Source organism: Myodes glareolus, chromosome 23, assembly GCF_982192425.1.
Source record: "Myodes glareolus chromosome 23, mMyoGla1.1, whole genome shotgun sequence".
Lineage (NCBI taxonomy): Eukaryota > Metazoa > Chordata > Mammalia > Rodentia > Cricetidae > Myodes > Myodes glareolus.
Window position 1 is genome coordinate 7,048,131 of NC_142048.1, and position 15,902 is coordinate 7,064,032.

Here is a 15,902-nt window from a genome sequence, read left to right on the forward strand (position 1 = left end):
AACTGAGCACTTTGTACATTCTGGGCAAATAACTCTACCAGAGCGATACCCCAGGCACCTAAGCACAGGTCCTAAAGAAACAACTGGCTTCTCTTGAAATGAAGCAGTCAGAGTGTATGACCTGGGTCAACAGAGGAGTCTCAGTTTACCAAGTCTCTTAAACCAAATGCTGAATGCCAAGCTAATGCTGTCCCATGACTCAAAACACTCCATCTTGCAGACTTTACTAGAGCATCGGAAAGAAAGCAGCAAAGTCACAGGACTCTGTAAGATCAAAATGCTCCAGATTCTTATTGCAAAGATGAGGAAACTGGGACTTAAGTGGATTGCACAGCTATAGAAAGTGACCACTGTTTCTTCCAGGTAACTCAACTAGTTAAGAAAAAGCTGACTCATAGCTGGCCTTCTGCCTGCTAACCTGCCCCCACTACATCAAACAGACCCCACTGACTTTCCTGGGGAGGAAGGCAGTAGCCTTTGCTGACGCTCCACCCTCTCCTCCAACTCCCTAGGAAGCCCTGCTTTCCCCCATCTTCCCTGGAGTGCTGTGTTTGTGGTGAAGAATTCACTCTCATGCGCACAGAGGCCATGAATGCTGACTGCTTTCTAAGAAGGCACAGGAAGGCAGCTCTCTGAAAAGAACTGAGGAAACACTTCGTGAAAATAATGTGAAGGACTCTGTTAGTATGGCACAAGTGAAGAAGGGAGGAGGAGAAAGCCCTTCTGTTTGTCCTTCTTGAGCAAACACTGTCTGCCAACAGAGATGGTCTCATCACTCACCATGGAACCAGGGAGCAATGGTGTCTGAGTTTTTCTTGTAACCTGCACGGAGTGGCAGTTGTTCCTCTTTGAACCATCGAATGATGTCCTCCTGGGTGGAGCTGGACTCTGTCCTTGTCACTCCCTGATTCCTGTGATGGGTAAGATGATTCTCAAGTTAGTGCTAACTCATTGGAAATCATGTCCTTCATGTCTTGCTCCTCCAGCAAATGGGAACATACACAGAGACCCCACAGCCAGACAACATTCAGAGGTCTTGGAACACTCAGCCATAAATGTCTTCATCAAATCCCAATCCTCAGGGCTCAGGAAGCCGTGTGGACAAGCACATCGGAAGAGTGTAATAGCTAGGGGGTGTGGATGACACCAATAAAAGTGTCTTTTAGACTGACACACACATGAACTCAGAGGCTGTGGCCTCACGCACAGGGTTTGCACATCAGAGGCTGTGACCACACTTATAGGGCTTGCACACCAGAGACTGTGGCTGCACGCACAGGGCTTACACAGGACTGAGTCAGCTGGGATCCAGTGCTGAGAAGGGGAAGTAGACATGAGCCCCGTTCCTAATCCAGACCAACTGGTGACCACTCATTGTGGAAAAAAAATCAATTTTCTGCTTGGGTGTACAAACCACACTTAAAGGAGGCCCATGCCAGCGTAAGTGCCCACACAAAGTGAATTCAACGGTGTTTCAGGAATACATTATTTTTGTCTTATAATGCTGTTGGGGAGCATTTTTCAATCTCACTGGTATCAATATACTTTTGATTGTATATTATGATTTCCAATTTTGTATTTTTATGGGTTTTATTTTTTTGTGTTTGTCTTATACTTTTTCACTGTTTATTTTTTATAAATTCTGGATTGTTTGCTTTTCTATCTGCCTGCTTATTTTCTAAAGAAAGAGAGAAAGAAAGTATAGAGTTGGATGGGTGGAGATGTGGGAAGGACCTGGGAGGAAATGAGGGAGAGGAAGCTCTGACCAGAATATATTGTATACATTTTTAATAAAAAATAAATGGTAATTTATGATAATCTGATTATAAATGTGATAGTTTTATCTGTGCTAAAGGAGAATTAAAGTTTTGACTGCAATTTAAGGGAAAAACAAAGATCCATTATATATGTGTATAGCCTCACATACATACACATGTATGTGAACACGTATATGTGGTGTATACATATATATACGCACATACAAACTGGTCTACATCAATTCAAGCACTGGAAGACTGGAAATGTTCAAAGAAAAAATTTCTACTATACTAAGGCATTTTTGCTTGTTCTTAATCCCCAAGCAATGCTGTATTTACTTATTTACACAGCACTTACATGATATTAGTCACTGCAAGTAACGTGGGCATTATTTAAAGTACAGGCAGGCTGTATTTGCACGCATTACATGTAAATATTGCACCATTTTATACAAGGAGCTTGAGCATCCTTCACATTTTGGTCTCTTTAAGGGATCTTGGGAATTGTCCCCATAGATACTGAGGGGACAACTTTATACAGAAAGGGAGAGGGGAGAGGTAAGAAGGAAGAGTGGATGAGACGGGGAGAGAGAGAGAGGGAGAAGAGAAGGGAGGAAGAGGTGAGAGAAGAGAATTATATGCATTTCTATTTCCAACATCTAATCACAAAGCAGAGCTAATGGGTAGGTTGGGCCCCCTACGTGCCACCATTATATGGTTCTTCAAGATCAGAGGAAGGGAAACACATTCATCTGTCTGGGCCTAAAGAACCAGTCAAAGCAATAACCACTACTGTGTTAGCTTCAAATTCACTTTACTATGGGTTAGAAGACCCACTAACTCCCAATTATCATTTGAGAAAAGAAACACTCAGAAGTCAAAGCTATTTTCCTGGAAAGACCGGACGTGCAAACAAAGACAAAAACATGGAATGAGGTAGCTGCCTCCCTCGCTTGTTTATGACTTGCTTTTCCACTTCTTTCTGGGCTTCTGCTCACCTCTCCCACTTTAAGGAGGTTCATTTCTCGGAAGAGATGCTCCTGAGAGAAGAAGATAAAGGGAATATGTCTGCAGACCAGGGAAGGAAGAGAAGCAACAGCACCATCTTGGAATGAACTCAGCATTAGAACTATCAGCACGGGGTTCTAGGGTGGGTGCGCTCCACTACAGAAGGATCAGAACTATCAGCACGGGGTTCTAGGGTGGATGCGCTCCACTACAGAAGGATCAGAACTATCAGCACGGGGTTCTAGGGTGGGTGCGCTCCACTACAGAAGGATCAGAACTATCAGCACGGGATTCTAGGGTGTGTACGCTCCACTACAGAAGGCAGAAGCAGCAATGTAATAAACAGATCCCAAATCCTGCTCGACAGCCGCTGGATGAGCAGACTCTCAGTCTAAGACAAACACACTGAGTGAGCTATGGAAATTTCCTGCTGTACAAATTAGCATGAGGTTTGTGATTCTGCTGGCAACATTTCGTGCCATGAGTTCCACGTGACATGTCAACTCTGCAAACGTTCATGCACATATGCAAATGTGGCTATGTATTATCATTTATGACATTCAGAGGATTTGAGAGAATATTTCTTATAATATTTGTCTTTCCCAGGAAGCAGACCTGGCACATACAGGATATTATTATATGATAAATTATCATACTAGCTTCCACATGAGCTTCCTTTTCTACACACACTCCTCAGAAACGGAGTAAAATTTCACATACAGGGGACAGGCTACTGTCTGTCATTCTCTGGGCTGGCTCCTGGCTGGCCTGTGTCACAGCTGCCCAGAGTCCCAAACCTCGCCCCACACGAGAGAGCTCTTCATACAGTGTCTTAAGTTGGAAAAAGTGAGCTGAACACAAGTGTCTGCTACCCTTCAAAAGGCCACCGTCATTGTTATCCATCAAGTACCCTGAAAAGTAGAGGAAAGAGACATAGTGTGAGCCATATCCCACACTGCCCCAGGAAGGTGCTGGAAAACAAGACACAGCCACCATGAAGCTGAGCCACGACAGGAGTCTATTTGTGGCTTGCTACAAAGTTAAGGGGGTGTGTATTTCCTGACTTTTTCTTTTTCGCTGTAAGGGAAAAATAAAAAATAAAACCTCATTTTCTAAACTGTGTACAGAGTCATTTAGTGTTGATCACCACATCTCAATATAGAACTTTCCGTGGAGTAAGAAGAAAAAATATTTTTTTAAAAAAAATTTAAAAAACAGAGATTGTCTCATTTTGCCAAACTCTTAATAGAGAAGTACTTTCGGTTTTTAGTTTAGAAGGCAATGTTAGATGCAGTTTGTATCATGCAATCAATAATTGATCTTGAACATTTCTTTCTAAATATTGAAATATTATGTCTGGAGACATAGCTCAGGGGTTCAGTGCTTGCCTGACATGTGGGAGGCCCCGGGTTTGATCCCTACTATAAACAAACAAATAAACATTAAAATAACAATTTTATAAATCAGTAGCCATTTAAAAAAGAATTTGATAGACAGTAAACACAAGGGATAGGGCTTTATTCCAGGTATCACTATAGTCTTTTTGTGCCATCTGACAAGCATTGTGCCTAAGAGGCAAAGGTACTTTCCCCACAGAATACTTAGTTCAAAGATGCATCATTTCAAAATTCTGAAAACATGGCCTTGACTATGCACCTTAGAAAGAGAACTTCCATCAAACCCTGACTCTTCAGCAATAAAAAGCAATCCCAGGGATGTGGAGAGTCCACCTGCTTGCAAGGGCCTCCTTTTTTGATCACTAGAGGCTTTGTTGAGTATCATACATCTCTCCCTCCACCTTCCAGGTTCCTGCTTCTCTTTCCTGTTAGCTTGTTGCCACAGGGTGTAGGTGGTAAACAGGAAATCATCTAACTAGACATCTTCACCCTGGGGTGGGGTTCTAATTATAGCCATTGTGGATGTCTTCCAGGGAAGAAAACAGGGTCAGAGGCGAGCAGCCTTCATTGACCTAAGCAGGAAGCCAGTCCTCCTGTCCCAAGATAAAGTTTTAATCAGTGCATCCGGGTGCTTATGATGAAAGCTATCCATGTGGTTTCTTACCCTAAAGACTGTGGAGAGTTTCCTAGTGGGTGCAGGAACTGGGGCTTCGGGGGAAGAGGAGGTCTTCTGGGCTTCTGTGGACCAGCCAAAGGGTTCTGCAGCCCCTCTCCGCTCCTTCCCCTTTGGGACAGCCTCTTGTAGTCTTCCCGTGCTTGCTTGGCTAAGGAACGTCTCTTCTCGTCAGCTGCCTTGGATTTCCGCACTAGAAAGAGAATGTATCCGAGGAAGTCCATCAGGCTGGCCGAAGGTCACACTCAGAGCCCACAGACACAGGAGATTCAGTCCTGTGGAGCGGTTCTCTGGGAAGACTCCTGGCAGAGCTGGCCCTGTGCTCACATAAACAATCGCTCCCTGTACCTAGTATCACCTTTGGAAGGTTCTCCTAGGCCCGATGAGGCATTCCTATCTGCAGCATTCCTTTCTGCGTTTAGAAATGAGGACTTTGGGAGAAGGAGGAAAGAAAGACAAAGAAGGAGGGAAGTAGACATGGAAAGTGCGTAGCAAGATTGTTAATTCACTTAGCAGGACTAAGCTGTGAGACTTGGTCAGATAGACTAGGAACACAGACGTCAGAGCCACATGTGTGATACACACACGGTCAGGATGCAGTCTGCATCCCAAGTCTCCAGCAGAGACTAGGAAGCCAGAATTCTCCATAACAGGTGGACTAGGAAAAGAGCAGCTTGTCACACCCAGAGCCCACCATAGGCTTAGCTGAATGGATAGGCCAAAAAGACAGAAAGTAAGGGAATTACTAACCATAAACATGCTGTTGATAACTTCAGAACACCTTAGTACAAAGCACTTCCCAGTATGCCTTTGAACACTATTAACTTTCTAAAATAGAGGGGATTGTCATGTTTTAGCCATATAGTGTGAAAGATTAATGCAGGATAAAATAACTGTTTTTTTTCTTTTTTATGGGGGAGGGCAGGTTTCAAGACAGGGCTTCTCTGTAGCTTTGGCTGTTCTAGAACTTGCTCTGTAGATCAGACTGACCTCGAACTCACAGTGATGCTTCCCAAATGTTGGGGTTAAAGGTGTCTATCACTACTGCCCAACTTCAAAATTTGGGGTCTTGTTTTGTTTTGTTGTGATAACCATTTTCATTGAGTTTTTTTTAATATCTGGCATCATGGATTAAATACTGTCATGTTTGACATTGAAGACATACTAAAAATATTCCATCATGCCAGAGTTTCAGTGCTTAGCACAAAAAGGCCACATATTAAATCTTGCAAACACTTTTGCTTCACAATTTTTTAAACATAGTGGAATGTAATGGAACTGCAGATCAATTCAGGATTCTTAGCATCCTGAAAATCACGCTGCTTAGGCTCTGTCTCGCTCCCTGTCTCGAGCAACTATCAGGCAGTCGAGTCTTCTCTGTGGATGCCAAGCGAAGAGTAATTCACTCTTAGGTCCTGGTTGCCATCTCTGCCTGTCCTGTCTTCCTTAACTGGCCCTAGCAGTCCAAACTCAAAAGAGAGTCAATGCTGAGTCAGAGGCCGGGAGTCACGACACTGATGCCAGGATATCCCCCTGTCAATTTTGCATACATTGTATTACAAAGTTGTATGGTAGGCATATGGTAGTGTTCCCCAGGACAACTGAGATATGCCAGTTAAAGAAAGAGACTGCTCTCAAAAATAAGCACTATGGAGAACTTGGGAAGAAAACCAAAACAGAAAAACAAGGAGTAAAATTCAAATAAAATAATTTAAAAATCCAGCTTCTCAAAGAAAAAGTTCACCTGTAGATAACCACCCTGCTCTCGCCTTCATAATTAAGGATTTTTAAATAGTGGCATTTTAAACTATCTATGATTTTTCTTCTCCAAGAAAGAGACATATTTTAATGTCATTGAACCTTCTTCTGTGGGATAATTTCATAGCTATACACCCTTCCACCGTACAGAAGCATGATTTAATGATACGGAGATGAATGGAAAGCCAGTCGGCTACTCAGGCATCTGAGTAATTGTCACCTCGTGACAACCTCTGAGTGATGACTCAGCGGAAAGACACTTCTCAAGGATGCGCTTTCTGCCCCTCCTGGATGAGTCATCTAAGTGGAAGGTCCAGTTAGAGTCCGGATGGCGCTTCTGAGACCCCAGACCCCGGTACTCACAAGATGCCTGCCACTCGGAATCCTCTTTCCAGCTCTTGTATATCTGCTTGGTTTTCTCATCCTCTGTTTGTTTTATTTCTTCGCCTTCTTTGTTCTTGATAGGTTCTTTAGTCTGAAAATAAAAACAGAGGTGGGAAGTAGTGAAGGAATGTGGCAGTGTCTTCGGGAGGACAAGGCGCCCACCCTGGCTCTGTTTAGCTCTCTCTGGCCCACTCGGGAGGTTCTTCTTGTCAGCAATGCCTGAAGCAAGAGCTTCAGCTACCTCAGTGTGGGAGTCTAGACTCTGCTCCTGACCTCCTCGTGGGCTGTTTCCCCAGAAGTGAGAAAGCACGCTGCATAGAGTTCCTGTGAACATCCATGTTTTAGGAGTTAGCACAATGCACAGCACATAAGACCTTTCCAAGCAGTCCTTCCCCAGACGGGACACTTAGCTATTCCAAATATATGTTTCTGAAGTGAAAGAACCAGCGTACACACTGACCTGCTGTAGCTAACAGGCTCCCAAGAGCAATCTCAGCTGAGTGGGGCTTAAATGTCCTCCAACCGTGTATCCAAATAAAAGAATGTGATGTATAATTTGGGGTACTCGAAAAGGGAATGAGGTGCTTTTTATTTTCTTAAAAACACACAAAAATATCACCTTTGAAAAGGGAAATACAAAGATTGGAGAGGTATTTCCCACCTCTGTTTTTATTTTCAGACTAAAGAACCTATCAAGAACAAAGAAGGCGAAGAAATAAAACAAACAGAGGATGAGAAAACCAAGCAGATATACAAGAGCTGGAAAGAGGATTCCGAGTGGCAGGCATCTTGTGAGTACCGGAGTCTGGGGTCTCAGAAGCGCCATCCGGACTCTAACTGGACCTTCCACTTAGATGACTCATCCAGGAGGGGCAGAAAGCGCATCCTTGAGAAGTGTCTTTCCGCTGAGTCATCACTCAGAGGTTGTCACGAGGTGACAATTACTCAGATGCCTGCTCAGAGAGCACTGCCTGCTCTTTCAAAGATCCTGAGTTCAATTCCTAGCAACCGCACAGTGGCTCACAACCATCTGTGATGAGATCTGGTGCCCTCTTCTGGCCTGCAGGCATACATGCAGACAGAACACTATATTTAATAAATAAATCTAGAAAAAAAAAGAAAGAAAGAAAAAGGGAAAGACACTACAGAGTTACTTCGAGTTCAGCACAATTTTGTAAAAGCGTATCTCAAAATTAAAAGAGGGTCACGAACACAGCTCGGGCCTAGACCAGCTTTGCGCAAGCTCTAATCCTGGCTTGCCTAGCATGTGCCACAGAACGAGCAGGAGAAGAGGAGGACCACAGAAATGGCAATGATGACTCTCCAGCTACAAAGGTGGATTAAAGTGTTTGAGGACCTGCGTTGCAATCCCCAGTGTCCATGTAGCAGCTGGGCCTGGGTGCAGGTGCCTGGAACCCTAGCACTGGCAGGGTAGAGACAGGCGGACACTGGGGGCAAACAGCATGTCCTAGGTTCAGGGCGAGACCAAGTCTCAAACAACGTGCAAAGCCATAGAGGAAGACTCTAGTGCCTTCCTTGGGTCTCTATATGCTCGTATATTGGCAAGTGCACCCTCTCCCAGATAGATATAGCTTACACACCACCCTATCCCCAAATGTGCGCAGAGATTTCCTTGCCATGAAAGCATTTTACCACGATTAAAATGCAGATCCTGATGGAAGCCTGGGTTTCAATCACAGTAGGGAACCATAAACCTCCACCCAGGTAGCCACACTCTCAAACTGTGTTTTACTCTGAGCACATCTTCTACCTTTACTTTTCTCTTACACTGTTTTCCTGCCTGGATCCAAGCGCCTATTGTTTGCGGCACAGTGTTTTATAAAATCCAAAGAACAGCTTTTGGTTTTTGAAACGGCTACTAAAAATTGCCTTCTTTTACTGAAGCCGCTTACGGGCCTGAAGTACGTAAAGGTACTGTTTGTGATTTCCAAACTTGAACAGAAAGAAAAACAAAAACCCTTGAAGGAGGGACTCTGCTTATTTGGCACAATTTTTCTCAGGGAGATGGGAGCAAGCTAGGAAAGTCACATTCTCCTCAAGTCCGGACTGAGGAAACAGTGAGGGTGCTGGGACACTCACAGGAGCACAGGCAACAGAAAGGCAAACACATCACCAAGCCCACTGCAGCACGGTGACCGCTTGTAGAAGCTCTACCCCTGGAACCGTTGGCCCGACTTGCACGCGGAGCCACTGACAAGCTTCCTCCACCCCACCAATTATTTACTGCTTATCTATCAGTAGCACAAACTGACTGCTTCGCACTGCTGCCTCAGACTGCAGCCGTCTCCACCAAGCTTCAGACTACAGAGAACTCCTGTCTCTTCCAGCCTTATAGTCCTCTCTACCCAGCCATAACATTCCCGTCTTCACATCCCTAGTGCTGGGATTAAAGGCGTGGGATTTCAAGATCTGGGATCACCTTTGTGTGAGCTCTGTTTCTCTTTTAGACTAGATCCATTTTGTGTAGCCCAAGGTGGCCTTGAACTAACAGAGATCCCTCTGCCTCTGTCTCCTGAGTCCTGGGATTAAAGGTGTGAGCCACCACTTCCTGGCCTCTAGTGGCTTAGCTCTGCACTCTGATCTTCAGGCAAGCTTTACTTGTTAAAACACAAACAAAAAGCCACTACATCTAATTCTGGATAGGGGAGCAGTACTTGTAGCTTCTCTTAACTTCTCCATTCTGCCTCTTCCCTTTCTCCTCCCTCCTGGATGGAATGTCTTAGCAGAGGAACCAGCTATGCAATGCATGCATATGCAGTTATTGAATCTCTCTGTCTCTTGTTCCTGTCTCTGTGTCTCTCTGTGTGCTTATATGTGATATGTGGGGGTTCATCTGTGTAGGAGTGAGAGAGCATCTGCAGGCTATTTTTCAATATCAAGTGTGTTCTTCCATCATTTTCCCCCATCTACTTTTTGAGACAAGTTCTTTCACTGAGCATGGAGCTTCTTGATTGTCCAGATCTGACTGGCCAGCAAACCCCAGCTATCGACCAGTTTCTGCCTGTCTAGTTCTGAGATTATAGGCATGCACGACTACACTCATGCTTTTACCCAGGGGTCAGAATTTAGATCCTCATAATTGCATAGCAAGTAGTTTACCAACGGAGCTACCACCCAAGGCCCTGTATTTATTTTTAAATAACCTCAAAACACAATAAGACACCAAATTAGGACGTTCATGCACTCTGCTGTTCAGTAGGAACAAAAAGCTGGGCAATGTATTTTACTTTTATGTATGTGCATGCATGTGCACACGTGTGTGCAGGTGCCCTTGTTGGACTGAAGAGGATATTGAAGTTCCTGGAGTCCGAGGAGGTTGTGAGCTGCATGATGTTGGTGTTTGGTGGGAATCAAACTCAGGTCCTCCTCAAGAGCATAGAGTTCACTTCAGCCAACCCCCCAGTGTCCCCTGCCCAGGTCATTGTTTTTCAAGACTTTTCAAAAGTTAGTTCACTGAAGGAAAAATATTAAGAAAATAACTCAGAGAGTACTGACTTGATGGGAGATAATCAGATGTCTGAGAATGCTATTTTTAGTAAACTCAATCCTTTCTCCTCTACAGTGTAATTATATGGCACAGTAGGGAAGAAGATAAAATGAATCAGCCTCACAAGATAATTGCAGGTGAGATCTGGCCCTAGCCTTTCTGTTTATTCAAAGAAGCCAGGAAAGTAAAGAACTCTTTCTAAGCTAATGTCTCCGAAGCCAAGCCTTGGGTCATTACTTTCGTTCTATGGAATCTGGAGGGTGACCTTCTCATTCATTCTCCCAAAATTGCGATGTGGGATTCCTCTCTGTATGCTATGAATATCATTGGTTAATAAAGAAACTGCTTTGAGCCTATAGCAGGGCAGAACAGAGCTAGGTGGGGAAAACTAAACTGAATGCTGGGAGAAAGAAGGTAGAGTCAGGAAGAAGCCATGGAGCCCCTCCAGAGACAGATGCCAGATGGAACTTTATCCGGTATGCCACAGCCATGTGGCGATACACAGATAAATAGAAATGGATTAAATTAAGAAATAAGAGTTAGCCAATAAGAAGCTAGAGCTAATATGCCAAGTAGTGATTTAAATGATATAGTTTCTGAGAGATTATTGCGGGAGTCTGGGCAGCCAGGAATAAACAAGTGGCCTCCTACTACAAACCACCTGCCACCATGCTTTGACCATGTCAAGCATGCTTTCTCCTCCATTTCTTTGTGCCTGGAATTCCCTCTGCCTGGACCACACTTCCCTCTCATCCACCCACACTGCCTCTCCTGGGCTCTTCTCCAGCATCACCTCCTCAGAATGGTCTTCTCCAACCACCACCACCTCCCAGCATCCTCCAGCCTCTACATTCTGCCTTATTTTCTCCGTATTTCTTATGATCACCAGACTTCACTGATAAATTTATCTTTTTTTTTCACCCCACTTACAGAACATAAGCTCCCTGAAGGGAAGAAATTTTGCCTAATTTTATCATAAAATATGTCTTCAATGTCCACACCCATACCTGGCATATAGCAGGCATTCGGAAAATATTTGTTTAATGAATATATGGCTTGATTTTTGTGACTTTCAACATTTAAGCTGATATAACGTAATTAGGGACAGGGGTGCTGGAAGTTCTCCCACTGATTTTCTGCTTGTGTCTAGGACCTCAGTGACAACTCAGAGAATCTGCAGATACTTGGGCCTCTCATATAAGGAAGCACAGTGTTTGCAGTTAGCCTATATGCTTCCTTGTGTTTACATCAAATCACCTATCACAATGCAAATATTTATTGAACATGGTCAAAACAAATGCAGTGTTTTCAAATACTTGTGATGCATGGTTGATTGAATCCATAGATGTAGGATGGAGACTACCTTTCACTGTCAACACACGAGGACCAACATTTCAAAAATACAACCTTGTTTCTTTTCAAAGCTTTATTCATTCATTGGTGTGTGTGTGTGTGTGTGTGTCTGTGTGTGTCTGTGTCTGTGTGTGTCTGTCTGTCTGTCTGTCTCTCTCTCTCTCTCTCTCTCTCTGTGTGTGTGTGTGTGTGTGCAAGAGAGAGAGAGAGAGAGAGAGAGAGAGAGAGAGAGAGAGACTCCCACAGTTTCTTATGTGAATGCTGGAATCCAAACGCTAGTCCTTGTGTTTGCACAGCAAACAGTAACTCTTTAATTGTTGAGACATTCTTCCAGTCCTGAATTTAACATCAGTTCTTGATGTTCCAGAGCTGTCCCCATGGATAGGTGTCACTAAAGAAGAGTTAGGGGGTAGGTCACTTGACCCACAGGAATGTCTAGGCAGCCTCTTCATAAGCCCATTCTTGGGCATGGATCTATTAGAAAACTCTTCAAACCCTCCAGGAACCCACAAGGATGACCCCAACTAAGTCTTCTAGCAATGGTGGAGAGGTTGCCTGAACTGGCCATCTACTGTAAGCAGGCTGGTGAATTCCTTAATTGCCCTCAGTTAAGGGATAGAGTGGCAGAGGCAGAGATCCACAGATAAGCACTGTGTTGAGCTCCCTCCTTAAAGAAAAAAGAAAGGAGGGATTGTCCCATCCAGGGGAGTCATAATTGGGGAACCCACAAAGACCTGAGCTCACAGGGGCTCATGGATGCTGGACCAACAGTCAGAGAGCCTGCATGGGACCAACATAGGCCCTCTGCATGTGTGTACAGTCTTGTAGCTTGGTCTCTTAGTAAGGCTTCTAAACGGTGAAATCAGTAAATCTCCCTGGCACTTTGCTGACTTTTGGTAACCTGTTTCCCATTACCTGGTCCTGCCTCGATGGAAGGGAGGAGTTTGGTGCTGCTTCAACTTGATGAGCCATGCTTTGTGCAAGGCCACGTGGAGGAAGAGTGAATGGGAAAGAGAAGGGGACAGGAGGAAAGATGGGAGGAGAAACTGGTTGGTATGTAAAATAAATGAAAAAAATATTATTTAAATTAAAAAATTAAAAAGAGAAACACAAACTTCTCTTCTTGGGCTTGTGTTTTACCATGAATTTTCAGACTTTTTATGGGTCAAATCCTACCACAATCTATTCCTAATTTATTGTGAACAGCCTGTGATCTGATAGCAATCTAATATTGTGGCAAAAATGGGATGTTGGGGGTTATTTGATCACGCTGTGAACCCTAAGTTTGTGTTTGCATTAATTAAATAAAATCAGCCTTGGTTTAGGAAGCCGAGGTAGCAACAAGTTGACAGAAAATCATCATAGAGAGCCAGAGGGTGCCTGTAAGATGACAGACAGATGCACAGGAAGAAGGAGGGAGGGACTTTGTGTGGCGTGTGTTTTTTTGTTTTGGCAGAGCAGAAGCACACTGGCTTTTGGAGAGCAGCCAGCTAAAAGAGATCAGCTAGTTGCCACTCACGACCTCTGAGCTAGCAGGTTTTCACCCCAACCTTTGACTCCTGAGTCTTATTGATAAATAGCATGATAGAGATTTAATTAAAACCTATATTTGGCAGCAGTAACATAGCCAGGGCCTTCAGAAACAGAATTCCCATCAGGCCAGGGCCTGAGCAGCCTGACCGCTGCCAGAGAAGCAGGCCAGTAACTGCAGAGCCACAGTTGCGTGCTGAACCAGCAGTGGATGAAAGCACAGCCTCTCTGCCAATAGAGAAACAACAGTAGGGCCTGTTCTTTATGGTCAAGGTCAGGTCTGGGTGGATGGAAAAGCGATCTAAGGCCCAAAGAAGCTCTCCGCTCAATGGACGCTGGCAGCAGAAGCTTCTGCTCACCCCCAGCAGTGAGGCTCACAGAGACAGGAAGCCCACGAGGCACCTGAGCAGGAATCACAGTTGATGATTGACAGCCATTTGTCACTCTAGAAACAGTCTCCCTGGATGTGGCAGCCACTGGGGACGCCGCCTCTGCTTCGGCTCTGCCGTGAGAGGCTCAGCAGGCACATCTTGGCATCTGTTCGTTGCATGACAGCCAAGATGCTCCCAACTCAAGACAAATGGGGAAAGACGAATGGCTGTGCCTGTGGCTCCCAAGGCAGATTTCACACTCTGCTGCCTAATTTCATGTCTGCGTGATCCTAACGAACTAATTTGTGGAACATTTAGTGGCAATGGCTATGCAGCCAGCCCCCTGAAGACAGAATGCAAATCCATTTTACCTGGTGGAATCCAGATGCCTGCATGTGATGGATGGAGTCTGCCAACTTTTGCTGGATGCATCTTGAAAAAAAAATGTAGTGTGACTAAAAATTAAAAATGCATGCTTTTTTAAAATAGTGTTTAGAAGTGTGAAGTAATTCCAGAAGCTGATCTATCCATGTTCCCACAGATCTGGAGCCAGCAAGTCTCTCTTCCCACTGGCACCAAGTTCCTGAGCCAAGCTGCCTCGGGCACATAAAAGCACTGTTTCCACTCAGTAGAGCACACAGATGAGCAAATGACCCAAAGCCAGGAGCTGATGGTTTGGTATGTCTCATTCCCATGATGCCCTGCAACTTGGATGCCTTTTAGATGTCAACAGGTAGAGCTCAGTCCTATTGAAAACAAACAACCATTCTGGAATGTTAAAAAAATAAGAAAAGGTAACCGTGTGTGTGTGTGTGTGTGTGTGTGTGTGTGTGTGTGTGTGTGTGTATGAACATTACATCTTGGGTCTATATTTTTAAGGTTTCACTGCCTTGGTTGATAAAATGGACCATTATATACTGATAGCACATTTCTAGCTTCCTACTGAGATTTCGTTTTGCTCGTGGAGGGTGTTGAATTTATGCTAACTTTACAAGGGCTTGCTAGTCATTTGAACATAGATAGTGGCACAGCCTTGTATTAGCGATTTAGTACTGTTTTGACTTTGGACGATATCTTTGGTGACAGAACTCATTTTCAGGTGAAGAAACTGTCTCTGAGTTGTGTGGGAACACACACTGGCTCATGTTAATGTCTGCTTTCTGTGCTGCTGTCATTGTAGCCACAGGCAAACCAGATGCAGGCCAAAAGATCATTTATGCGTTTGCCTTGAAAACAGATGAATCAGACAGGGTTTCCAATCCCCACTTAGCCCATTTCCCCTCATTTTAATATTCTCAAGGAACGTTCAGCTGCTCGGCATCAGAAATAGAGTCCAGAGACCAGTTCCCTCATCACAAACAAGTCAGGATTGTCTCTTCAACTGGCTCAGATGACTTTGAAAATCTTTTACTTCTTTTATGTCCTCACAGATGTGAACTTGGGGACAGCCTCCCTTTCCTCGTTGATTTAAGATCAATGGAGCATTGCATTCCAAGCAGGGTCAGTTTCTTGTGTTGAAAGCCAGGAGGCAGATAGGCATTTCACCCTGGCCCCTCCTCGGAGATACAGATGATGTTCCCAATGTGCTTAGCTGTACTCTTAAAGTCAGGACCTGACCCATTTACACTCCGAGATTTGGAAATTCTCTGAAGCCACACGTCATCATGGCCTGACCCTTAAGTTGACTCACACATCCAAAATATCAAAAACCAGATATTTTTGAACCAACATTTTGTCAGAGACACCATCACTACTCCCAGCTATTAAACTCCCAGACCCTTCCATGCTTCCTGACCTAGCACTCGGCCACCAGACGTCTGACAGTGACCCGCTTACTCCTCACTGCTGTGCATTAAAGCAGATTTCATTCCATGCTCAGCGATGCTGCCTGCGTGGGTAACACTTCCAACCCCTTGTGTGGAGCCTTGGCCCTCTAGAACCCCTTATCCAGTGCACACACAGCATTGCCTTCCCAGCGCCCACGTTTACAAGTTTACCTTAAACCTTTTCCGTTTCTTCTTTCACTAGCATTTTCAACCTGCTCGCTGGTTTTGAACTTATCAGAAATGACAGGGTTGTTAATATTCTTGAAATAACTGAGAGCTAAGCATACACAATGTGCCAGACACCAAAGAGAGCCCTAAGGTCATGAATACCACCTAA

At 44.4% G+C, this 15,902-nt stretch overlaps 1 protein-coding gene across 3 annotated transcripts in view; it reads right to left on the reverse strand.

Annotated features, from left to right (window-relative positions):
- Nucleotides 1-15,902, reverse strand: part of Sh2d4a (SH2 domain containing 4A) — a 61,907-nt gene that overhangs the window by 18,516 nt on the left and 27,489 nt on the right. For all 3 annotated transcript variants that reach the window (XM_048442769.3, XM_048442770.3, XM_048442768.3), the window contains exons 5-7: nt 6,957-7,068; nt 4,827-5,028; nt 781-911 (exon numbers count right to left, since the gene is read on the reverse strand). In XM_048442769.3, the coding sequence (XP_048298726.3) occupies nt 781-911; nt 4,827-5,028; nt 6,957-7,068 (445 nt within the window). The remainder of the gene's footprint in view (nt 1-780; nt 912-4,826; nt 5,029-6,956; nt 7,069-15,902) is intronic.